This window comes from Rhodamnia argentea, chromosome 2 (assembly GCF_020921035.1).
Source record: "Rhodamnia argentea isolate NSW1041297 chromosome 2, ASM2092103v1, whole genome shotgun sequence".
Lineage (NCBI taxonomy): Eukaryota > Viridiplantae > Streptophyta > Magnoliopsida > Myrtales > Myrtaceae > Rhodamnia > Rhodamnia argentea.
In genome coordinates this window covers 30,282,563-30,307,557 of record NC_063151.1, presented here as the reverse complement: position 1 = coordinate 30,307,557, position 24,995 = coordinate 30,282,563, and the positions used below count along the sequence as shown (strand labels likewise).

The window sequence follows — 24,995 nt, the reverse complement described above, 5'->3', positions numbered from 1 at the left end:
AACTGGTCGCATTTATACGAGATGAATAAATGAATGTTTCTATGGGAGATACAGAGTCCCAAATAGCCAGCAATCTCCCAAATATGCAGAAGCTGGAGCACATCTAGGTAGTTGAGCTTCAAGCTCAATAAATAGAAACCCAACAATATAATCAATCAAAGGATGGGAAAAATCAAGACCGGAGATGAAAGAGAATATAATATGAGGAAGACGAGTGCTTTTGAAAGTCTGGGAGTCCCCTCACCTCCCCCAGACCAGAAAATTCCTCTCCTCCTCCTCCACCCACAAGCTTCCTCAAACTCTCTGTTTTTCTTTCTTTTTGGCAAAACAAAGAACAGTTTGTGGACAAACAAGAGGAATGGGTTACAGAGACGGCGAGGCTCGACCTCGTCCAGATTTGTGAGGTCGTGCCTCACCCGCCAGCCCCCACCCTTGCAGGCCTTTGCTGGCAATGGTGAGAGCAACAACCCTTGCCCCCCGGACAAATTTCTTTCTTTTTTTTAGTTTTCAGCTTATTTTTCTTCCATTTAATGTATTTTTTGTAATTGGTTAGTTAATTTTTAAGTTTAAGTCACTCGAAAGTCCACATGTACTTTCGGCGAGCCACGTATGATTTTTGACAAGCAAATCAGTGTAGGTACTTAAGTGATCGCTTTTAAAAAAAAGTTTGATACTTTAGTGATTGTTTTGAAATTTTTGGCATTAAAGTTAGCACTGTACACAACTTATCGCAGTTGTAGTGTACTTCTCCCGAGAACTATAATTTCTTCTTTTTATTTTCCCTCGAAATAAAAATTAATATTTTTTAAATTTTCAGAAACTTTGAAAAATTATATGAAGGATAATTTTACAAATGGTCCCTAAACTTTGGCGTGATGTTCAATGTCAACTCTGAATTTGTAATTTGTTCAAAGTGGACATGATCTTTAACTTAATGTGCAATGTTGTCCTTGAAGTTTTAATTTATTCATTATGATCTCTAAACTTTTGGTAAATATTTAGTTTAGTCTCTAGACTATATGAAATGTCCGATATTTTAACGGAATTTTCTAATTTGGCTTTCACTCGGATGAGTTTGAAAAACGGACAAAAAAGTAACAATACGCTTGGATTATTCATATAAAATATTCAACCATCAAATTCAACTCAAATTAGAATATAATAATTCTTTTGAGTTGAATATCTCACATGAATAATATACGTTGAATGCCTTTTTTTTTTTTTTTTGTCGTTCATACGTATCGGGTTGGAATTCAAATTGGGTAATGAAATGACAAATTAAACATGTACAAAAAGTTTAGGATCTACATTGAACAAATTAAAAATTTAGGGACAACATTACATTATTGATTAAAGTTCATGATCACATTAAATAAATTAAAAATTCAAGGATGCATTGCACATTAACTCAAATTTCATGGGCTATTTATGCCATTTTTCCTCATGTGATATTGCACATCAATGCTAAATATGATAAAAGTTTTAGAAGTTCCAATTTGAAAAAATAAAAATTGCAACCACGTTAGCGGCACGAATTTAATTAAGTAATGTGAAGATATAAAAATTAATATAGAGATATTTATGGGGAGAAAGTTAAGAACGAATGAATCTCAAAGATAATTTTGCTTGAATTATGTGGATTACTGCAATTTAGTGCACACATGGCAATACTTTTACTTTAAAATAAATTTCTGACCGGAAATAAATTTTTCTACTTCTGCTCCGTAAATTGATTTCTAATCGTAGAAATACATTTGGTAACCATTGAAAATTTATATTTTTGGAACATTATTAATACAAAATATTTGATGAAAAATTATTTTCAGCGATTGAAAATTTTCTACTTCATATTTATTTTTTAAAATTTTCCTTAAAATTAAATTTTATTATTAAAAAATATTATTTACTTGTTAAAAATAAAAATTATTATTTAATTTTTACTCCGGCAGTCGGAGACGGTGACTCTATGACAGGCAATGGTCTATGGTGGGCGACGGTGATAGGCGGTGGTTAGCAATGGGCGGCAAAAATCGACAATGGTTGGCGGTTGGCGACTATGGGCAATGGTCACGGTAGCGGTGCAGCGGAGGGGGCAATGGCGGTTGATGAAGGTCGGCGGTAGGCAGTGACGGCGGACACATGGTTGGGAGAGAGATGCACCGAAAATGAAAAGAAATCGAAATGAGTGAAATATTGATGTTGAGAAATTTCTGCTTCTGAAAGAGAAGGAACTTTTTTTAACTTTTGAAATTGGCTTAAAAAAACTTCAAAAGTAGAAATGCAACGTTGCGTAATCGAACGAATTTCTGCTCTAGATGCATTTCTATAACAGAATTCCATAGCAGAAATTCATTTTCAGAAGTGTTACCATGCACGCCCTTATAATCCACATAGCGATGGTTATATAGCGATGGAGAGTATAAAGTTGCATACTTATAGGATTAAAACGTATTGTCTAATTAGATAAATGAAAATGCACATGTTTCTAGGGAAAATTTCAAATAAGGGAATAAAGTGCTTTTATTTTTTGAAATAAAGATATGAAGTGCCCTATTTGTTTCAAAAAAGCGCCCGACCGATGACATTTTCATCATTTTAATTAATTATTTATTTTTCTTATTTATTTTTCTTTTCTTTTCTTTTCTTTTGTCCCATTTGTTTTTCTTTCCTCTGTTTCGGCCATCGAAGCGAGGCAAGTCCTCGCCATCCGAAACAAAGGAAAAAAAAAGATATTGAAAAAAAGGAAAGGAAAAAAGGAAAAGAAAATGAGGAAAATGCATTGGTCAGGCCTTTATTTAAAATAAGAACAACTTTGAGCTCTTGTTTAAAAAAAATGAGAGCACTTCAAGCCCTTATTTGAAATATTCTCATGTTTTTATATCATTATAGTAAGGAAAATTTTCAAATAAGGATATGAATTGTTATCACTTTCTCAAATAAGGGCCTAAAGCGTTCTCATTATTTCAAAGAAGGGTTTTACCAATGGTATTTTCGTCATTTACATTTTCTGATTTTTTTCCTTTTTTCCTTTACTTTTTATTTTTTTTATTTTTTTCCCTTCCTTTTTGCCGGTGGCCATTCCCCTTCCTTGAAGGGAAAAAAAGGAAAAAAAAAGTAAAAAATTTAAATGACGAAAATACTCTTGGTTAAGCTCTTCTTTAAAACAATGAAGACACTTCATATCCTTATTTGAAAGAAAATCTACTTTAGACACTTCCTTGAAATTTTTTCTTATATCAAACAAAGAGGATCTCTGACTTTTACACATAATTTGGTAGGAGGGAAGAGAAGCGATTGTTTCTTTTTTCTTGTTTTTGTTGGTCGGAAAGAGAAGTGATTTTAAAAGCACAATATTGTCGATTTTATATTCCTCCAAGTATGTCCAAATATGATTCGAAAGGATTAGGAGGGTTTTTGTATACTATATAAATAAATTTATATTCTTCTCTCGTAGTCTGAATATACATAAAAAGTGTTTGTACGATAATACATTTTTTTTTCTTTTCTAACGTTCAGATAACATTCAGACATTGTGTTAAGTGACCTCAATACGATTTTCCTTTGGGCGAGCTTTATTTCTACGGCACTTTAACAAAATTAATCACCATTTCTCTCTAATATTTGCTATCCCATCTCTTTTCTTCGCCTTTCTTTAACTAATTAAGCATTTTTCTCTCATGTTTTGTTTCTATCTGCCGCCACCGCTTCTCCCATCTTTTTTGTATCTTATGGTTAATTAAAATTTGAAATTCTCTTAAGTTTGTTACTTTGGTCCAAAAAACCACACTTTACTTAGACTATTAATTCTTCAAGGTTCGGTTTGTTTCGTAGAAAATGTGGCATTTTTGAAAAATATTTTTCGGAAAGTCGTTTTCCAGGAAAATGATGATATTTTTCAGTGTTTTGCTTAAACATGAAAATGAATTGCAAAATATTTTCCTCCATTTGGTAAGGAAAATCAAATTTTACAGTATACATCTTTTAATAAAATTTTTTTTTTTTTTTTTATTTTTCTATTCTATTTTGGTTGGCAACCGGCCGGCAAGGCTCGAGCTCGCCCGATTTTGGCCGTCGAGCCTCGCCAACCTTGAGCTCGCCATCGGTGACCCTTGGCCTTACTTGCCTATGGCTGGTCGCTAGCCACGGTTGTGGCCAAAGTGACCGACCAAAGAAGAATGGAGAAGAAGAAGGGAAAAGAAAAAAAATTTAAAAATGAAATTGTTGGATCCAGAAAAACAAATAAAATGAAAAAAGTAAAAAAAATAATTAAAAAGAAAGAAAATGTGAAAGAAAGGAGGAATGAAAGAAGAGGAAAATATTTTCCTCACTTTTGAAAGAATTTTTTCATGGGTGAAAATGTTTTCTTTAACTAGCTTGTTTTTTCGCGAACCAAACATCAAAAAATCTGAAAAATATTTTTCAGAAGTTATTTTTCGTGAAACAAATGAAGCCTTGATGTAACTTTTCTGTGCATCTTAATAGTGATGGGACGAGCCCAAGGCTCTATCCCAAATGGGGCAAGTTTCTTCCGAGGGCATCAGACAAGGCAATAGATGGAGCAAGATGAGACAGGTAAAACCCAAATAGAATTTTATGGACCAAAGTAGAAAACTTGACAGTATTTCAAAATTCAATTGATCATAATTAGCAAAGAAGATGGGAGAAGCAATGGTGGTAGTAAGAAAAAAACACGAGAGAGAAAGAGCATGCTTAATTAATGATTAGATGTTTTAATCAATTAACAATAAACATAGAAGATGGAGAAAATAGATGAGAGAGGAAAAAAAAAATCAGGGTGAAAAGGTCACTTAATGATAAAAGGTGTGTACCAAGCCAAAGATGGGGCGGAAATAGGGCCGTTCTTTTCTTATCCATAGACAAATGTGTAAAATTTGCAATTTTATGCCATCTCTCATATTTTTTTCCTTAAACTTTCACAACATGCAAATCTCGACACATGAATTGGTCTCATGGCAAACGAATTGTGGGGTGGGGACGTTAGTATCGTAAACGTGAGATTCGACTCCCGCACTTTGCAAAGAGACAAATCAAAAGTTAAAGAAAGGAGAGTTAGGGATAGAACAGATCAATAAAAAAAACTAGCCTCCTTTAATTTTTTGTTGGTTATTTGTTTGAATCTTAGATAATATTCTAAATTTTGACAGAAAAGTTAAATCTTTTTTCTCTAATTTTGCTTGAACCGAAGGCCTTTAAATTTTCCTTTTTTTAATAAGTCCAACATGGACGGACCAAGTCCAACTTCTAGATACGCGCCCGAGGAAAGCTGAGCGGGCCCATTTGTCTCGATTACAGCAACCTAAGAAACGAAATGGCCCGCGAATTCTTTCCACTTTTGTTTTGCTTCTTTTAAGTTTAATAGTATTGTTTATTAAAAAGTTGATTAGGGTTGATTAGTACTTTTAATTAGAGAAGTTGACTAACGTACTCCAATCACCCAATCCGGCACGAAAATAAATCATATTTGATGCTTTTTAGCCCATTTGATGGAGATTCAGAAACATCGGTATCGAGACCCGCCTATTGGAGATTCATAAAATACCATGCGGCCTTGCAAACCGATTGAGCTCAAGTCTTTTACTTGTGCAGATGGCCTTGACCCGAAAGGCTTTTTTCTTTTTTTTTGTGGCAGATAGTTGGTGGGATCAGAACCGGCGACCATCAGAACCAAAGGTCTCCCAACACTCCACCCAACTTCGCTAATTATAAAGGAGTTTACGCGGAATTATCGATTATTTACGAAGAGGAAAGATTACTTTAGTGATTATAATAAAACAATAATCACCTTGATGGAGATTGAAGCTATAAATATATTATCTACCCCAACGTTTTGTAAACGTCTTTTTTTTTTAATCTCGAGGGATGGATATATACTAGGAGGAATGATACTTTACCCGGTTGTAAAATTTTAAAAACAAGCAATCAGTTTCTACCCAATAATTCTAAAGCATTTAAGACAATGACATTTTTGTTTTCCCTTTTGATTAACGTGTTGAATCCTGAGTACTAAGCTTGGTGGTTGGGAGTAACCAAATCCCCGTTTTGATAGATGGCATTAAAGGATTCTCCAAAGGAGAGTGCTTTAGCCAATAGATTAACAACAAGCGTTAGCACCATGTACCTCTCCTAACTCTTTATTAATTTTGATCAAGACTTCACATAATTCTTCTAAGTACCATATAATGGTCATCGAAGATACTTCGACAAGCGAACGAATCGCTTAATAAAATAAATTCCTTATCTAGTTAACACGATCTTTAAAATTGATTCGGATAATCGCACCTCATTTTTTTTTTTTTGGTCGTAATAGAAATCGGTTGCTGATCAAATATAACGGAAAATTTTAACGAGAGATGTTATATCGATTCAATACATTTAAATAATATCGATTGACTTGATAAATATTTAAAAGGAAAATTTTAAATGAGGGCCTGAAGTGAATCTTGTTTCAAATAATAGCCTGAAGTGACCTTATAAGTCTTGAAGAATGGCTTGACCTAGCCGGCCGAAGGGCATTGTCGTCATTTTACTTTTAAAATTATTTTTCCCTTTTTTTGTTTTTCTTTTCTTTTCCTTTCCCTTTTCTTTTTTTATTTTACCAAAATACCCTTATTTTGACGGTCGAAATAGTCACATGCTCTCTGGCAAAAGTTTGAGACGATTTTACCACGTCAGAACTTTACATGTAATAAAGTTTATTTCAAACTCTTATTTGAAAAAAAAAAAAAGAGGACATTTCGTGTATTTATTTGAAATTGTTCCACATTTAAATGAATAAAGGCGATAACAATTTTCCCTCCACGCACGGCCAACTACTGTACTTCCGATTAACCGCTTTCGGTTTTGCTCTCTTTCACCGGCCCTTCTCCTTCGTCGGGGTCGTCGGCTTGTCTGTCGTCTTCTTCTTCTTCTTCACCGCATTCACTGTTCAGTAATACAGTGGCTTGTCCGTAAATATGCGACAATTGCCTCTCGACTGTACAAAATACGATTTACGCAACTCTATAAATATGAAGGGATTGCTCCACCGACGCCCTTGATTGAAGAAGGAAGGGGAAGGGAGAACCTCTGGTGGGAAACCTCCCACCAGTCTCAGCCACACCATCCGCACCGAACCGCATCGCCGCTGCCTGTGGTGGCCGCCGCTTCGCATGCCGGCGTTTTGACCGATCGTTTCGGCGGTCCCGAGGCGCTCTCCATCGGTGGCGATTATGACGTCCTCCGGCGGCGGCAGGTTCATGGCCTACTCGCCATCCCCTTCCACCGCCCCTCACTCTCCTCACCTCTCCGGCCTCCGCTCCACCTCCTCCGCCCTCGCCGAGCAGGAGAAGTAATACTCCTCTCTCTCTCTCTCTCTCTCTGAATTTGATCGGTGAATCGGTCTTTGTTTGTCTGTTGCTGCGATTGAGGATCTGGATCGTTTGGTGTGGTCTTGAATAGATGACGTTTTGAACTGCCTCTGTTGATGTTAGGATCGGTGTTGACTTTAGATCTGGTAACTCTGGTTCATCACTATCGTTGCTTGCATCGGATCAGTGCTTGAGTGCTCGTTTGTGACAGAGACTCACTTGGAAGCTACTTTCCGTCTTCGCTGATCTGATGATTGAATTTTTCGGAGTTTGTTCTGTGTGAAGGTAGTTTTGTTTGACTGATCTATGCAACCACTCTGCTGTTGCCTTTCTGGATAGGTTTTACTCAGTGTTAGGTGGATTGTTCAATTTGAGGGCATTGCGAGGCGTCATTTCTGTGAAAATTTCATTTTGTCTGTCTGCCTTCATGATACATCGTCCAGAGGATCTATAATGTAAACGGTCCAATCACAAATTTTTGTGCAGTTCCGGTGGTTGATCTATTTTCTAATTTGATTGTCATGTGGATATTTTAGTGATTGGTTCTTCTGCTTCCTGTCACCTGAAATTTTAGTTTTTGAAAGTATGCTGGAGTACTGGATGCATTTGTATGATTAAGTTTCATTCTTCTTGCTTTGATATCTCGATGGCAGGTATCTCAATGAACTACTAGCAGAACGCCTGAAATTAAGTCCTTTTGTGGCTGTGCTTCCAACTTGCTATCGTCTGTTAAGCCAAGGTAAGCTTTACAACTATTGATGTGGCATTTGCATTGAAAAACCAGTTGCAATTTAGGGATTGCTGAAAGCAGCTCCTTTTTGTTCTTTTGGAAAAGTCAAAGGAATATGCAAGGAGCTACTTATTCCTCTTATGCGCATGTTCGACAACTGAGCCCTTTTCTCCTGTGCACATTCTAAGCAGACGTTATTGGTTAGGGAAGCTGACTATGACTGGCATTACGGTTCCCATGCATGGAATCACCAATTGACACAATCTGACTTTATATCAGCTTCTGCCAATTTATGAGTGCCCTCAGGTTTCCTTCCTGCAGATAGTTGTTTGTTGCAACATCCCATGCTTCCCCACATATATATATCAAAATTTACATTATGATGTTGAACTGTGAAGAGAGTTGTTTTTGTTGGTAAAGTTGTGACTTTTAAGGTTAAGCTGATATAAGGTTTTAATACCGCCAATACTGATATGGGCTAAAGTATGTCTAGGGTTATAGCTAATTCAACTTCTCTTTTCCAGTCTTCTGAGAACTCTTTTATAACAATCTTTCCTCATATAAATTTTTGACATATTGTTTGTTAAGACTAACTTCCCTCATCTCTTTGGACTTGGGGGGGTTGCAGCTAATGTTGTGAACTGACAGCGTCAATGACACTGTCTAAAAATTCAGATATTTTATCTTGAGCCAGTCCTTGACAATCATTATCTAAGCTGATTGTGGATATTCACGTACATTTCTCGTTGGCTCTCAGTCGAGAGAACTTGTGGCTGTCAAAATGATTGAAGTTCAAGGACAACATTGCTGAATGACCTTTATTGGTGTAGATTAGTTCTCACAATATTGGGAGTGATTGCATCATGTGGAGTGCATAAGGCTGAGAAGAATATTGCTATTCAGATATTATGGACTGTCTTGGAGCATAAAATTTTTTTGTGGGATCAGTGGAAAAGCTTGAAACTGACAAGTGAGATCTGATTGAATCCCATATGAGATATTGTAGATTGAGCGGCTGGAATTTGTTAGAGAGCTGGTCGAATTATGAGGGATTGATCTCTCCCACTGCATGTACTTTTTGGAGTGAGAAAACAGTATGAGGTTTCGTGTTTAATCTTTCGCGGAAACTGGTTTTCTTTTCTCACATTTGCGATTATTTTGAGAGCCTTCAGTAAGCAAATGATTTTTCATCAGTTTATATCATAACTATATATCGACAACTATGGCTTGAGTCATGATGTATATGGAGGCTTGAAAATATGTTTTCTCCGTTTGGTCAACCAATAATCAAACTGTCGACTATGCTATCTTTCACCTTTATATTTGGCATTCAGGTCATAACATTCCTGACTTGAGCTTTTTAGAATATGCCTAAGAAAATTTTCTTTGATAGGTAAAACAAATGTATGTCTTAACTCCCAAATGGGCAATCCAAGGACTCAAACCATTTTCTTTTGGTCTGACTTTCTTCTCCCCTTTTGAAAAAAGTAGAAGAATGTTTGATAGACTCAAGTAGTCGTCTTTTTGTTTGATGAGTATTATTATGGAATAGACGAAGTTTGGATCTCTTTCCAGGGCTTTTTTTCCATGTTTCTCTCTCGTTTGGTTATTTTTGTGTAGGTCTTCCTGGTATGTTCTTTTGTGCACTTCCAGTGTACTAGGGTTGTACTTCTCTTATTCTTCCTTCAGATAACTTTGCTTAGGCACAAAGATTATCTTACTCTTTTTGGCCATTGAAAGACAATTTTTTTCCCAAAGGAGTTGAGAGTTTACTATTCTACTGACCTGGAGACAAATTTAGTTTATGAATTTTGTGCTGACTGCTAACTGATTGTTTAACTCATGCTAACTGGTACGTGTTATTCTTGGAAATTGACATTTTGGAGCAGAAATAGTGCGTGTAACTACACTCTTGGAGAATGCATCAGTTTTAGGTCAAAGTGGGCTTGAACATGCTAGCCCCCTGGCTTCAGGAGGGATATTTTCGAATGGAGGAGCAGAATTGAATGGATGGCCATCAAGGTTTCAATCAGAAGTACGATGCTAACCATTAACATAACCTTTCTCCATCTAATTTTACTGTTTATAGAAGCATTCCCGACACACTCTTCTCCTTGTTCATGCTAACTTATGACCATCTGTTTAAATGCTTGTACTTTGAATTTTTACTTTCAGTTGGGCTAGCGTCGTAGGAAATGAAAGGTACTTATTTCTTAGCATCTACTTTTAGATCTCAATTTAGAAGTAGGTAATTCCATCTTGGTAAATGCCGAGACAAGATGGATATTTGATGAGCAGATCGAGAACTTAGAACTAATATAACCGTGATCTTATTGTACCACTATAACCATGCTCTTATCTAACCCTGTGATAATGCAAAACTTGAGAGCTAGACAAGAGGAGTTTCTTTGCTCATTTGTGCCCTAATTTCTTTAATTAACCATCTCATGATGAGTATGATTCCACTGACATAGTGAGTTTTTCCTTGAGAAAAAATCATCCGCTGGTCCCTACAAGTTAAAAAAGAAGAAGAAACCTGGCATCTTCCTATGGAAATGCATTCATTAGTCCAACAACATGGTTGCTGAGTACGCTGATTCTCAATATATTTATATTTTTGTTCATAATGTCTTTCATTCTATTGTCTGTTGGTTGTGTCAATTTTTGTTTTGGAGGTTATCACCTGCTGCATGCATTGGAGCATCGGTTCTACTATCTGCCGAGTATGCCTATTTGTTTCTGAAATCTATTGCCTGTATGTTTTGTTTATCTGCTCTTTTCATAGTATGAATTGTTCTTCCTCATTGATTACTGGGTCGAGTTAATGGCTCTTGAGGTCTTTCAGAGTCATGAACCTTATGCATATAACCACTCTTAAATGCTGATATCGGGTTAATTGCAGCCGTCATTAGCACAAAATTGGATGAATTCTCAGGTTAGCTCATCCGGTCTTCTTGTCAAGAAAACCGTTCGATTGGATATTCCAGTTGACAAATTTCCCAATGTAAGATTAGGTTGGTCTTTTATGTGTTTCTGAGATGATCTCTTTTCATCCAGCACGAGTTAACTCTGATTTAATGCTGCAGTACAACTTTGTTGGGCGCCTCCTCGGCCCTAGGGGAAACTCTCTTAAACGAGTGGAAGCAAGTACTGAGTGCCGCGTTCTAATCAGAGGCCGCGGCAGCATTAAAGATCCTACTAGGGTATGGTCAGATTGGTTCTCTGTGAGCTGACTAGTTTATGTTTTATGTATATTTCTGTGTATATTTCTTTTAGGTGGGCACGTTTCTGTGAGGTTAGGGGAAGTACGGAGAGAAGTCTTTGTGTGGTTACTATTATGGACCTCTCTGGAAACTGCTAGCATATAGAAAGTGTGGTAGCAAAGAAATTGCAGAATGAGTTTGATGCTATGCTTCTTACTCATGCTTCTCTATGGGATTTTCTTTGTTCTGGAGCTCATTCTGTATTTGTTGGTTGATAGAAAACTGTCTTTCGAGGGCGTTGAGAACCAGATGAATGTGGTCTAATACATGAGAGAATTAACTCTTTTAATTTTGCTAGCATTTCAACCAAAAAGAAAAAAACAAGCAAAGCATCCTTAGGAAATATTTTAATTGCTGAAGCTGTACAATAGACGATTATGAAACTAGAAACTACCAAAACAAAAGAAATGGCAGTAGAAAACATTGTAATCATCTTTTGAAGGTGCAATTTTCTTTTTCTTCTTTTTAAATAGTTTCTTAAACAACCCTGGCCTCCAAGATAGAGTTTGCAAAGGATGTCAGCCTTGTTAAGTTGTGGCTTGATCTGGCAACTGATTGCTACCATATGATTTATTGTCCTTCACTTTGAAAAGCAAGAATGACCAGGAGCTCATCAAGTGGGTAAAATATTGGCATGAGTCTTGCATGTGCTGCATGGATTGTACTTACCAAAGATGTGTCCTCTGTACTGTCCATCTTTTTGTGCTCACGAAAGAAGTAAATGGTCACTTCTTCATTTGGTTCGCTTTCAATCATGTTGGTGCTAGGAACTTGTTTACTTTCTCGTTTCCTTCATTTCTTTTGAATCATATGGATCTCACACTTCTCGTATGAACTCATGCCACTCTCTCCTGTTAATTTTCTTTAAAAGGAGGAAATGATGAGGGGCAAACCAGGATATGAGCATTTGAATGAACCACTTCACATCCTCATTGAGGCGGAATTACCTGTTGAAATAATTGATGCTCGCTTAATTCAAGCTCGTGACGTCCTGCAAGATTTGCTTAAGCCCGTGGTAAACTCTTCTGCCTTACTCCCAGCGTGCATTATTCGGCTAAAGCGGTATCATCGATATAGGGCATTGTGCCTGATCATATTTACATCTCTTGTTTGTATAGGACGAATCTCAGGACTTCTACAAGAAGCAGCAGTTACGAGAGCTAGCAATGCTCAATGGCACGCTTCGTGATGAGAGTTCTCCTATGTCAGGTTCCTTGTCTCCCTTCAACACGAGCCTCGGTTTGAAGAGGGCCAAGACCAGGGGGTGATTGATTTTGTTAGCAGGCATTTGGATATTGTGTGAGCTTCCAGCTATGAGTGGTAGGTGTGATGGTCAACACCTCTGACAGCCCCTGGTCACCGCCGCCACAGATTCCCCGCACTAGTCTCCAAATATGATGTGTAATGGGTCGCTGGGAATGGTTGCTTACGCTAAAACCCAGTAACTTGCCCTCGAGTTCTGAGGCTTGCATCTTCGTGTTGTTTTAGGTAAGTCCTAGTCCAGAGATTGTCAGGTTGAGATTGCCCTTAGTATGAGGAGGCTCTTTAATGGTAACTTGTGATGACAGTTTTGGGAATGTTAATGAGGGGTTTTCTCTGAGAAGGCTCGGGTCTGGATGGTACACAGAGGAAGACAAAAGTGTGATGTGCTCTCGTTTATGTCTGGATTGGAGTGTGTTTTGTATTAGTGAGCGTAGTCATATTTATATTTGCTAAAACATATTCTTTATTATTAAAGCTTTGCTGACTGCAATTAATCTCCATGTCAACTCTCTATTATCAGTTTCCAGTTTTGTCCTTACAGTTTATCTGCTTCAGCTGACGCCATTTCCTGTCTTCTCTCTTCTAAGTTCAATTTCACTCTCTAACCTTGATCTACACCTCTTTTCCCAAACGCCTAGCAGCATACTCAGAGGACTTATTGCCAATTTGGAATTTCAATTCCGTCTGGTTTGGATCCAATAGACTGAATTTCTTTGCCTTACTTGAATTGAGAATGCTTCTTTGCAATAAAAGGAAAGGAGAAGGAAGAAGTACGTGATTATAATCGGATGCTGTGTTTAACGCAATTCTTCTTATCAAATCTCTATAGTTTCAGATTCATCAGCCATACCAGAAATGGTCCTAGTCGGTAGCTCTCAAGATTATATACTCTGAATCACACACTCGCAATTCACGTCATCTCGAAGATTATTGTAAAAACCGTTCATTGCCATGCAATCGCCCTCATCCCTCTGGCAAGCTTTCTACATCATGGGATACTGAAGCTGCACGACTCAGACCTCTTCACCAGCTTCATCATTGTCTTCGTCATCCATCTCATCTATGCCGACCCAACGGGTGAAGGCAAACAGAAATTCTTTGAAGTTCACCATCCCATTCTTATCCCAGTCCATCTCTTCTGCAATATGGGGAAAAAGAAGAAAACTTAGAACTTGTGGGAATTCGCAAACACCTACATGGGTAACATGTGAAATCCCGTGCATTGCAGGATTAAGACTGCATAGCACATTCCTGTGTGGGTGCATACGGCTCGGTGTTTCTGTGTGTGCTCCCCGTGTACGTGAGAGAGAGAGAGAGAGACCAAATCTTTTCATTGCAATTTGTCCAGAGGAGCGCTCTCCACATGCAGTTTCATTTATGGCATCAATCATCTCGCTCCTGCTGACATGCCCATCCTTGTTCTTATCCAAGAACACAAAAGCATCCACTAATGTCTCGAACGTGGTTTCCAGGTCTGGCATTCCCATCTTCGCTTTCTACATGTGCTAAGGAATCAAAGAGTATGCAGAAAAGACCGTTCATTTCAGTTCCAAGAATATGTGAAACGAATAGAATGGGACGTGCAGAACAAATTATGAGCAGAATCCCAAAATATTAAGAAAAAAATTCTGGTCTTTGCTAAAAGTAACTGTTTTCTCATATATTAGTCAGGATACAGCAAGCTGGGCAGCGGGATCGTCCTTGAGAAGATGTACAAGGCAGAGAAGAACTATGAACTCATTGAACTTTATCCCCAAGTCATCGTTGATGTCACATGCCTCAAAAAGATCGTTGATCTCCTCCTCCGAGAAAGAAATCTCCAGCTTATTAAAGCAATGCCTCAGCTCTTCCTTGTCTATTACGTTGTTTGAATTATCATCTATCAATGAAGAGTCAAGACCGTAAGAATCCAAAGGACCAATTAGTTGTTCCCATTGACAAGCGGATGTTGAAGTCTAGCGCTTACCGAACTGTTCGAATATAGATTTGCATTTTCGAAAGCTTTCGTCGATTTTGGGAAACTTCAGAATTACGCTGTTGAACGACTTCATCTTGCTACCTCCAGATGCCCTCCTCTGCATAGCTTCGACCATCTTAGCCTCAAGTTTCGTCTCAGGTACCCATGCCTTTTTAGGTGAATTACCTTTTCCTATTACGCCGCCCATTGTAATTGACAGAAACTAATATTTGGATATTCTGCAAGTAAGAACCTGCATATATATGAGAAAAGTTATAGGTCAACGAGAAAACAGTGATCTGACCAATCTCAACACTGAGAAGCTATTTCAACCCATCTTTTAAGTGGCAGATGTAATATTCTTTCCGCAACAGCACTCCAAGAGTACTTGCAAACTTTAAGGTATTCACGTATTCCGAAGGTTTGATCTCCAATAACTTCCCCCAAAGATTAAAGAGCAGAAATCTAAGTGCATATTTACGGCTACACCGTAAAGTACCCGGATCCAGCTGCCATGTCAAGAAAATTTTACTTTTTAAGACATTAGTGAAGCAGTTACTTCTGCAAGTGCTACCAGTTTATCAGAACAATCTCCAGCTAACAACAGGTTTATTGAGCATTTTCTGTTGAAAAGACCAGATGATAATAAGAAGAGTAATAAATGCGAAGTCAGCACAAACATTGTCATGGAAAATAAACAAGAAGGTCACTAACATTTCCAAAATGGGAGTAAATTATTTTTTTCCTTGACGGTTGAGCATCATGATCCCATCTCATGGGCACAAGGCACTACCTTGGATTGCCACTTCAAGCCCACCACGACACATAACATCAGATTACAAAATGATGCATAGAACTAATCGATTATCTCAAATCTAGAAGATCCACCAGTGAATGTCTTCACTAAAACGAATCATCACTATATGAATTGCATCTTGACTTAATAGCCTCAAAACAATTTTCTTTCTTTTATGCTGGTACAATAGATAAAGTCTTCAGCAGTCTGGACTGGTTATCAATCCGAATGTCCATCAAACATATTAGAAACTAACTTTTTGATGAATTACCTTGCCTCACCTTGCTAACTAGTATTTAGCCAAACATTTCAAAAGCTCAAACAGTTTGAAGGTGACATAATTCATACTTCAAATCTTAACACCTCCCCATATTACCAAAAAGAATGGGAAAAGCCTAACAAGCGCAATCTGCTGTAGCAACAAGAGAAATTGTCAATAAGGGAATAACACTAAACGAGACAGAAAGAGGAAAAGACCGCAAAACTTCCACCCTTCTTTGATACCATGTCAAAGTTCACTTTTTTTTTTTTTTTTGGGTGGTCAAATTCGAATAAACTCTCCAAAAGCTTTAGCTGCTCGATTAATTTGATGCTCCTCGTGGCTCTCCTTTTTTCTCTTTTGTGGGTACTCGCGGAACAGAAACCTTCAGAATATCGTAAACAACAACGTGGGAATTTCCTAGGAAGAGCAGATTACGAGACTAAGAACAGGGGAACAAGGGCTCACCTCAAAGCGATCAGAATCGAAGACACAAAAAGGACCGAGCGAGGCCTTTCTCAAATTCTCCACGAGATTTTCCCCAGCTTTCGAAACTACCAATTCTGGAAACCCAACTTCGCCGATTCAGCAAACGGGAAAAATAAAATGACCCCAGAACGCCGTTCGCAGCCGAAACAAGAAACAAGAACCCGCAGGAGAGAGAGGGCTTCTTTTCCAAAGATAGAAGGAAGAGAGAGAGAGAGAGAGAGAGAGAGAGAGAGGCTGGTAGTGATCGTTGGAAATGGAGGCAAGATGAGTGGAGCACTCACCACGTCTTGCTCGTAGCTCTCTCGATCTGTGCGGCTATTGTGGACACAGCACTAATTAATCCCTCCTCCCATTTGACTTTTCCTTCCTCCTTCCTCCCACTGATCCGACGGAAAAAAACGATTCATTCCAATCCGAAATAATTTTGCGATTAAGATCAGAGAAAGAGTGAGTCACGTGGGGTCACCCGTTCTTGCTCTTTCCAATAATTGCTCCCTCTCTCTCTCTCTCTCTCTCTCTCTCTCTCGCTCCACAAGTCTTCAACCCGACAATTAGCAGATTCTCTCCTTTCTTCCGGGAAATGATAGGACGTTCGAAACTCTTTCGAGCTCCTAATGGATGTACGATGATCATAGTACTTCCGTGTCCCCGTGTGCGGGGCAACTGTCGGAATTTGGTTCGCCTCCGGTTACTAAAGGCTATGTCGACGAGCGTCGTGGAACACCTGGTGAGTCACTACATAAAACTGATTATAATGATGTTTTATTTTCGTTTTATGCATAATCGACAGTTAGAAAAATTCGTACTTTTTTAGCTAAACATGCTTAATCGATGCCCAGAGAGGCTAACCCTATTATTAGAAAAGATGATTAGAGAAAACTGTGTGGACTTATCAACTACCCTGCGCATGTTTGATTCAATGATAGGGAGATTAATGGGCCCCGTTCTGATGCGCCACAAAAACTCTATTTTTTTCGATGGTTAGAAGTGTGGGAATTATTAATAGTTTTCTCAAGTAGATAAATCAATCTATTTACATATAGTTTCTTAACTTTATCGTTATTTGATTTTTGAATTGAGATGCAAAGTGCAGGTTTGATAAATCGAAGATGGAAAATGAAAATCGATGGAAAACCGGCTATAACTTGCCCAAGGTGGCACTATTTCCATGCCTTATTTAACTTGATATGCGCCTTTTGTTATCAATTGATCAAAATGACTTTCGATGTTAAGAGAGAAAATCAATTACCCATTCGCCCTACTTTTGTGTCTTCCATCACTATTATCCGCCTTCTATCTTTGTTGCCAACCGACTAAAATATCCCTTCTACTTTAAAAGAAAATCATTAATCATTAATTAAGCATACCTTTTCTCGTGCTTTGTTTCCCACCATCGCCAGCGCTTCTCCCATCTTTTTTTCACCGATTCTATTTGACCGTCGGAACCGATCACCCATAGTGAACAGGCTATTGATCTGGTTTCAAGGTTATTTCGGTCACTTACCGATGAAAATGGCGTACGGTGTACCGAGCTAAAGTGGGGGTGGAAATAGGCCCGGCCTATTGGTGTGGGCCACTCTTTAATGGGCCTAAACACGCAGTCAGCCCATGCAGGTGTGACGAAGGCATAATAAGGGTGAAAAAAATATATAAAATGCCAAAAGTGACCTCCCCTATAGTTTGAGGAAAAAAAGAAAAGCTGATCTCGTTATCACGTTTCTTATTGGATTTCCGAAAATTATCTTAGCTTGAGCATATTTTGCCAAGTTATTCAAAATTAAATTAATGGGCATCCTATCCTGATATAATAATTATCTCTACGAAAGCCGAGCACACGTGGCAGATATCACCGCCACAGAGCCCGTCTCTCCTCTTCGCATCCCGGCCCTCGGTCTTCCTCTTCCTCACTCTTCCTGATTCCTCGAAAGTTCTCCCCAGCTCGCAGTCCCGATCGCGAACCCTAGACCCCCGCACAGCTCCAGGTTCATCTCTCTCTCTCGATCTCGATCTCGATCTCGATCCGTCTGGTCTTCAACTCTCGAGACTGGAGTCGCCTCTTTTGTGCGCTTGTGCTGGGTGGTGCTCATGTGTTCGCTTGTGTAATTCTGCCCAGTTTCGTCCTTTTCCGGCCGTAATCGTCGCTTGATCGTCTGGGTTTTTGCGTCTGTACCTCCTCGATCGTGATTCTGTCCTCTTTTCTCTCTTTTGTTTCATCGATTGTGTGTATTTCAATGGGCGTCTGATAGTTTTGTTTTGTTTTTTTTCGGAGGTGGGTCGGCTTTGACCTCCGAGCGATGCGACGATAGTGAGATTCGTTCCGGTTTTTCAAGTGTCTTCTCGCATGTGAATATGCGGTGCTTGGTGCCCTTTGTCGTAGCTTGAGTAGTTTTTTGGTTTTCATTAGAGCTCCAGAGTTTCTGTACTGGTAATAATTTTGTGGAATTTGATCATTAATTCGTTCACTCTTTTTTTTTTTTTTTTTTGTTGAGGTTTACTTGTTGCTGCGTCGGTTTAAACCTGAGTAGTTCTGGTCTGATGATGGAATTGATGGAAACTGAGGATTAAGGATATTGGTTCGCTAGTTTTCTTTCTGATCATATTTGATGTCCGCGGAGGAGTTAGCTTACAAGGACTTTTCTGAAGTTGGTTAAACAATGACATGGGCTTCTGATATTCTGTTTGTGCATAAACAAGTGAGGGCAATGACTCCGTGGACACGACAATACTACTGACTGTTATGAAGTTCTGGGTGAACGTGCTTTGTATTTGCATGGAATTGAAATTCGCAGCTGATAGCTCCTGCCCATGATTGGTTTGGCTGGTATAGCTCAAGTTTTTGGAATTCATCAATATGAAATTAACTTGGCCATAATTTTGATTTCAGGAAGTAGAGGCTTCAGGAGCTCTTGACTTTGGGATGGCTACAAAACGGATTAACAAGGAGTTGAAGGACCTGCAGAAGGACCCTCCTGTTTCTTGCAGTGCTGGTTTGTATTTTTTCACTGCTTAAGTACTTATCTTTGATTGATTGAAATGAGAAGCTTTTTGTTCTTATGTTCTTAAATCATCAATGATGTGTACATATTCTATGATAGTCTATACAGAGACATATCTGTTTGTGTGGGCTTTTTGTTTGGGATGTGATGGTGTATAGATCACCAATGTAGTTGGTATAGTTCTTCATTAGACAAGGTTTTTCAACCATCTGATGAGTTGACATTTATAGATATGGTGAATGCGAGCTAGTATTTGCACATGGATCCTTGTCGCCATAAGGTTATGTATATACTAGTTTGCACCTCTTTTTCACGTGATGTGAGGATATGTAATACTGAGCACCTTTTGTTTTAGTTTATGATATCAGGTGTAAGATTTTCATTTTCACTGTTCAAATCAAGCAGATGGGGAGGTTTTGGGCTGATTTTGAAAGGCAATTTGTTATTTTTCTTCATCTCGTCATTATTTTCTTCTTGTGCTCAGGTCCTGTTGCTGAAGATATGTTCCATTGGCAAGCAACAATTATGGGTCCTACAGAGAGCCCATTTGCCGGGGGTGTGTTCCTTGTGTCCATTCACTTCCCACCTGATTATCCATTCAAGCCGCCCAAGGTAACTTGAACTACGTGGTGACTTGATATTGCATTGTCCTGCATTCCTCTCAGAAATTATTCATATCTTTGCGTTGTAATTGGATTCTGCCGACTGATGCCTAGTCGGTTGAGTTTTATGTAACATTTCTGGGTGAGAATGTGTGCATGTGCTCGACAGGTTTCCTTTAGGACAAAAGTTTTCCACCCCAATATTAACAGCAATGGTAGCATTTGTCTCGACATTCTCAAGGAGCAGTGGAGCCCTGCCCTTACAATATCGAAGGTAGTCTTCCTGTCAATTAGCATTATTTGACCTGCATATCTTCAATTAGCATATTGTCCAGTTTTGGCGACTGTCTTGTTTGTGCTCATGCTGGGGCAACTGGGAATACATTTGGGAGCCGCTTCTTTCTTGCTTGATAAGGGGCTTCCATCCACCAGTGCAGATTAAAAGTGCTCTGTTATGCAATTCGGGTTGATTGCCTTATCTGATTGCGTATTTTGCGAGTGCAGGTTCTTCTTTCCATATGCTCTCTCCTGACTGATCCGAACCCTGATGATCCTCTGGTTCCAGAGATTGCACATATGTACAAGACGGACAGGGCAAAGTACGAGAGCACTGCTCGATCCTGGACTCAGAAGTATGCAATGGGGTAGGGCTCTCTTTGGTTATGAGATACATCATCTCGCTGCCCGTTAGTAATTTTACTAAATAAGTAGAAATCAGTGGTGGGTCTGCTGTGGAGAAACTTTTTAGTTTGGTTGGTTCTTATTGTCCCTTTGGGGGTTAGAAAAAGGTTATATGTGGATTCCTTGGAACCGAGGTGCAATTGAGTCGGGTCTTTAAATAGTTTTTAGTCGGGGTGTTTTACCTTCTTGCTTTAATTGTCTTGCTGTTGGATGTGAATGGTTACGATGTCTCCCTTTTAGTCTGCAAAATATAATTGATGAGTTAATACAAGTTCCTGTCTCAAATTGTGGTATGTGTCGTGAATACTTCCTGTCGGACGTGTGTAAGATTGCATTGGTGAAGTGGCGGTGACTATTATTTGGGGCAAGTTGTTTTTGTTATTAGTTCTTTGGAAAAATGACACAAATAGTTCTTGAAGTTTAACTTAAGGTGTAATGTGATTTATGAATTTTTAATTTATTCAATGTGGTTTCTGAATTTTAGCTCGATGTGTCGTTTTTTAACTTGTTCGATGTGATCCCCGATCATATAGTACCAATTCAAAATAATCTTTGGATCGTATAAAAATGTTTAATGTTATTTTGGGACTAAAGTTCAAGGGTCACATTAAATGAAATTAAAAGTTCATGTATTATATTACATATTTTATTGAAGTTCATGAATTATTTATGTCATTATTTCTAGTTTTTTGGTTCGAAGTTTTTCGGTCCAATTTTCTTGAAAAGTATTATTTAACTCGGGTTTAAATTTTAATTTGAACTGTTTTATTACAAAATAAAATTAACTATAGTTTTTTAACCTCAATTTTTGTCGAAACTGTATTTGTGGTTAAGTTCTTTTTAATTGACAGTTAAATCCGGTTGTCGTCAAGTTTCCACCAATTGATGTTGTTAGGTTGTCGTGTATTCGGTACTCCGCGAGTGTGTTGATGTGGAAGAATCACCCACAGTGCCAACTGCTTTTCTTTTCTTTTCATTTTTGGATGCAGCAATTATGAATTCGGAATTGTCTTTCATTTCCAGACATAAACTCAGCAAATGATGACGCCATAGCTTCAATCCAATTAATTCTTAATAAGTTAGTATTTACAAGTTGTTTGTTAGAGCAATTATGGGTTCAATGTTTCGTTTGTTTCATTTTCTGAACATGTTTGGACCTGATGAAGCATTCGTTCGTGCTTCTTTATTCCATTTCGATCCTGTTGCCAAAATCCGAACTTGAACGCTCATGTTTCCTTCTCTTGTTTGATTTGATACTATTTCGATTCCAGCTACATCTACAATGATTCTACAATGATACATGTCGAGTCTTTAATGGCTCATTGGAGGGAAACTTGTCGGTGACCAAATTGAAGTATTGACTAAGGCTTGTTTATTTCGAGAAAAATTAAGTATTTTTGAAAAATATTTTTTCGAAAGTCATTTTTTAGGAAAATGACGATATTTTTTGATATTTAGCTAAAATATGAAAATGATCTAAAAAATATTTTTCGCCGTTTGGCAAGGAAAATATTTTCCGCCACACATAATTTTTTTAAAATAATTTTTAAATTTACTTTATTTTCATTTTTTATTTGTTTTTTTTTAATTCGAATATTTTAGTTTTAAATTTGTCTTTTCTTTTTTCTTTTCCCCTTCTCCGCTCCTTCTTGTGCCTTCCTTGGCCGCTCCTTCCTCCTTCCTCGGCTCGGCCGTCGGCCATGACGCAGGCCAACGAGCTCGAGGCTTAGCCGATCCCATCTACTCCCAAGCTCGGCCTCGCTCGAAGCGGCTTGGTGCACTTCTACACGTCGGACTCGGTTTCCGGGTTGCACATGGACTCAAGCCGCTCGGAGCATGTGGTGAAGCCAGAGCTCGCGGGCAAGGTTCAGAGTGAGCCCGGTGGAAGACCGACCGGGAGAGCGTCATCGATTTCGGCGGAGGCAACTCCGGGGTCTTTGTAGCTGCGGTAGGGTTTAGCGGTGGATCTGGCAAGGCCGAGATAGAAGATGACAATCGTTGGAGCCAGAATCGAGCTTGAGCCAAAATCAAGCTCGAGCTTGAGTGGAGGCTAGAATTGAGCTCGAGCCCGGATCTCGTTGGATCCGGCGTGCTCGAGGCTAGTCTCGCCGCCTCGACCAAGGCTCGCCAAGACACATCGGGCGAGGCTCCGGCTCGCGGGCTTCAAACGAGTGTCCTTGCTTCCTCTTTGGGGTTTTTGCCATGGATTTAGAGAGAGAGAGAGAGAGAGATGGTGAGTGTTATAGAGAGAGGGGGTTGATGGTGACCGGAGCAGCTCTCAAGGGAAGCAGCAGCCAGAAAGATGGAAAACGGAAATCATTTTCCTCAATTTTAATAGAGCATTTTGTGTTGATCAGAAAATATTTTCTTTGATCATTCGTTTTCCATCCTCCAAATGCTGAAAAATGAGGAAAATATTTTTTTAGAAGATGTTTTCCGCCAAACAAACGGATCCTAAAAATCGGTACGTTTTATGAGACAGAAAAAATTCATGGACATTCAGACCCACACTAAAAATGGTGATTTTGAAGGAAATTTGGCCCATTGTTTCCTTGCCCTTTTTCATCCCAAATATGGCATGCATGGATATGGAGAAAATTGTCAAAAAACAAAGTTCTAAATTTATTACACTTTTGTCAACTCAATCTTAAATATTTTAATTTTGTCAATTCAGTCCTAAAACTTTTGTATCTCTACCACATACGTCCTAAATTCTTTACATTTGTGCCAATTCTTTCTATCTTACCAATTTTGATCGGCCGACGTTGATGTGGATGTTAGTCGGTACTGATATGGATGACAACGTTGACATGGATAAAATTTAATAATATTTTAATTTTTTTGGAATTATTTTTTCTCTTTCCTTTCTTTTTCCTCCGGCCGGACGCTGGCGAGATCGCCTCGTCGTTGCTAGGCAAGGTGACCTCACCCATGCCAAATGCGGGCGAGGTCACGCCCGAGGCCGACGAGGAAGAAGAAACGGGAAAAAGAAAGCAAAGAAAAAGGAAAAAAATAATTAGCAAAATATTAAAATATTATGAAAATTATCTACATCAATGCCGGCTAGTCAAAGTTGGTCAAATAGATTGAATTGACATAAATGCAAAAGTTTACGAGTGAATAGACACAAAAAATATTTACGACTGAATTTGTACGAATGCAGAAGTTTTATAACTAAATTTGTAAAATTAAAAGGTTGATGACCGAATTGACAAAATTGCAACAAATTTAAGACTTTTTATAACGATTTCAAGAGGAGATCTATAGCTTTTCACGTATAAAAAATGTACTAATGACATAATACTTCTAAACTATGGATGTAAATGCAATAAATTCTATTTGAAGGGTATCAAACTTTTGTGATTCTGAAATTTAAGTCGTCAAACATTGATCTTAGTTACTCAATATATGACACTTTGGTGTCTTTACACAATTTATGGCATCCAATTAATTGCCAAGTTAACCCAAACTTCAAAAATAAGAAAAATGAAAAAAAATGTGGAAAGAAATTTTTTCGAAAATCATTTTGTGATTTCGAGCTCACCTATGCCACGTTTAATGATTTAATGCTGAGTGGTTGTCATCTCAACGGGATACAAATTGTGTTGGCAATGCACAGTAAAAGGTTGATACCTTCGCCGGGTGAGATCACCAATAAGGAGTCCAAGTCCGAGCCCATCAACATATCTAGTCAAACCCACTTTTACTCAAAAACTTAAGCTAATGAGTTATGGGCTAAGCTTGGATATATTAACTGCTCAACATCACATCAATTCTTCGATATGGGACTTCTTTACTATAACTCACACGTGCATTCTAACAACCTCCCCCTCAAGTGTGAACTCGGTGTTAGGTTTACTCCCTCTTAAATTAGATATCCTTCATATATCTCAACTTGAATCTCCATCAATGCCTATTGGGCCCGCGTTGCTATACCACAACGCTCACCTTTATAGAAATGGCATTGATCACCAGATTTATTCATCGAGATATTCACCAAACACCGATACTTATTAGGAGTGGGGTAACAATCAACCATCGGCTCTGATACCATTCATTGGGAGAGCACAGTAGAAGTCCGATACCTTCGCCGGAAGAGATCCCCAAAAAGGAATCCAAGTCCGAGTCAATCAAAATATTTATTAAACACACATTCACACGAAAGCTTAAGCCAATGAGTTATGGGCCAAATATAAATATATTAACTGCTCAACACCACATCAATTTTTCAATGTAGGACTTCTCTATGGGTATCCTAACAAATTAGTCCTATTTCCAAAGTCAACATAACTCTCTCTTATTCTTTTTTACCGTCGGTATTTAAGGGCGTGCATGATAATACTTTTGCTTCATAAATTAATTTCTTATCATAAGTTGATTTTTCTACTTCTCCTTCTAAGTAGAGAAATTAATTTTTCTACTTCTATTTTAGAAGATAATTTCTGACCAGAGAAATACATTCGATAATAGGACAAAATTTTTGCTCCTATAACAGAATTTCTTCGGTAACGATTGAAAATGTCTACTTTTAGAACATTATAAAAACAAGATATTCTACGTAAAATTATTGATCCTAACCTAAAACGCATGTT

General features: G+C 38.3%; 3 protein-coding genes across 6 annotated transcripts; 2 read left to right on the top strand and 1 right to left on the bottom strand.

The window, feature by feature from the left end:
• The first annotated feature begins 7,043 nt into the window (after window positions 1–7,043).
• Window positions 7,044–13,114, top strand: LOC115737060 (KH domain-containing protein At5g56140-like). Of its 2 annotated transcripts, none has more exons than XM_048274805.1 (7): window positions 7,044–7,348; window positions 8,021–8,106; window positions 9,987–10,132; window positions 11,000–11,101; window positions 11,184–11,321; window positions 12,232–12,375; window positions 12,479–13,114. In XM_048274805.1, exons 1-7 carry the CDS (start codon window positions 7,230–7,232, stop codon window positions 12,626–12,628), a joined length of 885 nt encoding a protein of 294 aa, XP_048130762.1. In that variant the 5' UTR covers window positions 7,044–7,229; the 3' UTR covers window positions 12,629–13,114. The 2 variants fall into 2 exon arrangements, with proteins under 2 accessions (XP_048130762.1, XP_030524877.1); XM_030669017.2 differs by having other exon boundaries at window positions 7,045–7,348; window positions 11,184–11,300.
• Window positions 12,832–16,555, bottom strand: LOC115737074 (probable calcium-binding protein CML21). 2 transcript variants are annotated; one of them, XM_030669055.2, is made up of 6 exons: window positions 16,406–16,555; window positions 16,104–16,198; window positions 14,590–14,833; window positions 14,300–14,502; window positions 13,945–14,119; window positions 12,832–13,761 (listed from the first exon to the last, which is right to left on the bottom strand). In XM_030669055.2, the coding sequence occupies exons 3-6, from the start codon at window positions 14,786–14,788 to the stop codon at window positions 13,637–13,639; spliced, it is 702 nt and encodes a 233-aa protein (XP_030524915.1). In that variant the 5' UTR covers window positions 14,789–14,833; window positions 16,104–16,198; window positions 16,406–16,555; the 3' UTR covers window positions 12,832–13,636. The 2 variants fall into 2 exon arrangements, with proteins under 2 accessions (XP_030524915.1, XP_030524897.1); XM_030669037.2 differs by lacking the exon at window positions 16,406–16,555 and having other exon boundaries at window positions 16,104–16,268.
• Window positions 16,556–17,967: 1,412 nt separating this feature from the next.
• LOC115737107 (ubiquitin-conjugating enzyme E2-17 kDa-like) lies at window positions 17,968–20,701 on the top strand. Of its 2 annotated transcripts, none has more exons than XM_048274806.1 (6): window positions 17,968–18,106; window positions 19,009–19,111; window positions 19,605–19,732; window positions 19,892–19,996; window positions 20,227–20,443; window positions 20,551–20,701. In XM_048274806.1, exons 2-5 carry the CDS (start codon window positions 19,042–19,044, stop codon window positions 20,368–20,370), a joined length of 447 nt encoding a protein of 148 aa, XP_048130763.1. In that variant the 5' UTR covers window positions 17,968–18,106; window positions 19,009–19,041; the 3' UTR covers window positions 20,371–20,443; window positions 20,551–20,701. The 2 variants fall into 2 exon arrangements, with proteins under 2 accessions (XP_048130763.1, XP_048130764.1); XM_048274807.1 differs by having other exon boundaries at window positions 20,510–20,701.
• The last annotated feature ends 4,294 nt before the right edge of the window (window positions 20,702–24,995 follow it).

Excerpts from the sequence above, each read along its gene's own strand:
- LOC115737107 (XM_048274806.1), top strand. The coding sequence starts at position 19,042 with ATGGCTACAAAACGGATTAACAAGGAGTTGAAGGACCTGCAGAAGGAC. Across the intron at positions 19,733-19,891 it reads ATCCATTCAAGCCGCCCAAG|GTTTCCTTTAGGACAAAAGT; the intron begins GTAACTTGAACT and ends TGTGCTCGACAG. Across the intron at positions 19,997-20,226 it reads CTGCCCTTACAATATCGAAG|GTTCTTCTTTCCATATGCTC; the intron begins GTAGTCTTCCTG and ends TTGCGAGTGCAG.
- LOC115737074 (XM_030669055.2), bottom strand. The coding sequence starts at position 14,788 with ATGGGCGGCGTAATAGGAAAAGGTAATTCACCTAAAAAGGCATGGGTA. Across the intron at positions 14,120-14,299 it reads ATCCCGCTGCCCAGCTTGCT|AAAGCGAAGATGGGAATGCC; the intron begins GTATCCTGACTA and ends TAGCACATGTAG. Across the intron at positions 13,762-13,944 it reads AATTGCAATGAAAAGATTTG|AAGAGATGGACTGGGATAAG; the intron begins GTCTCTCTCTCT and ends CCCATATTGCAG.
- LOC115737060 (XM_048274805.1), top strand. The coding sequence starts at position 7,230 with ATGACGTCCTCCGGCGGCGGCAGGTTCATGGCCTACTCGCCATCCCCT. Across the intron at positions 7,349-8,020 it reads GCCCTCGCCGAGCAGGAGAA|GTATCTCAATGAACTACTAG; the intron begins GTAATACTCCTC and ends TCTCGATGGCAG. Across the intron at positions 12,376-12,478 it reads AAGATTTGCTTAAGCCCGTG|GACGAATCTCAGGACTTCTA; the intron begins GTAAACTCTTCT and ends TTGTTTGTATAG.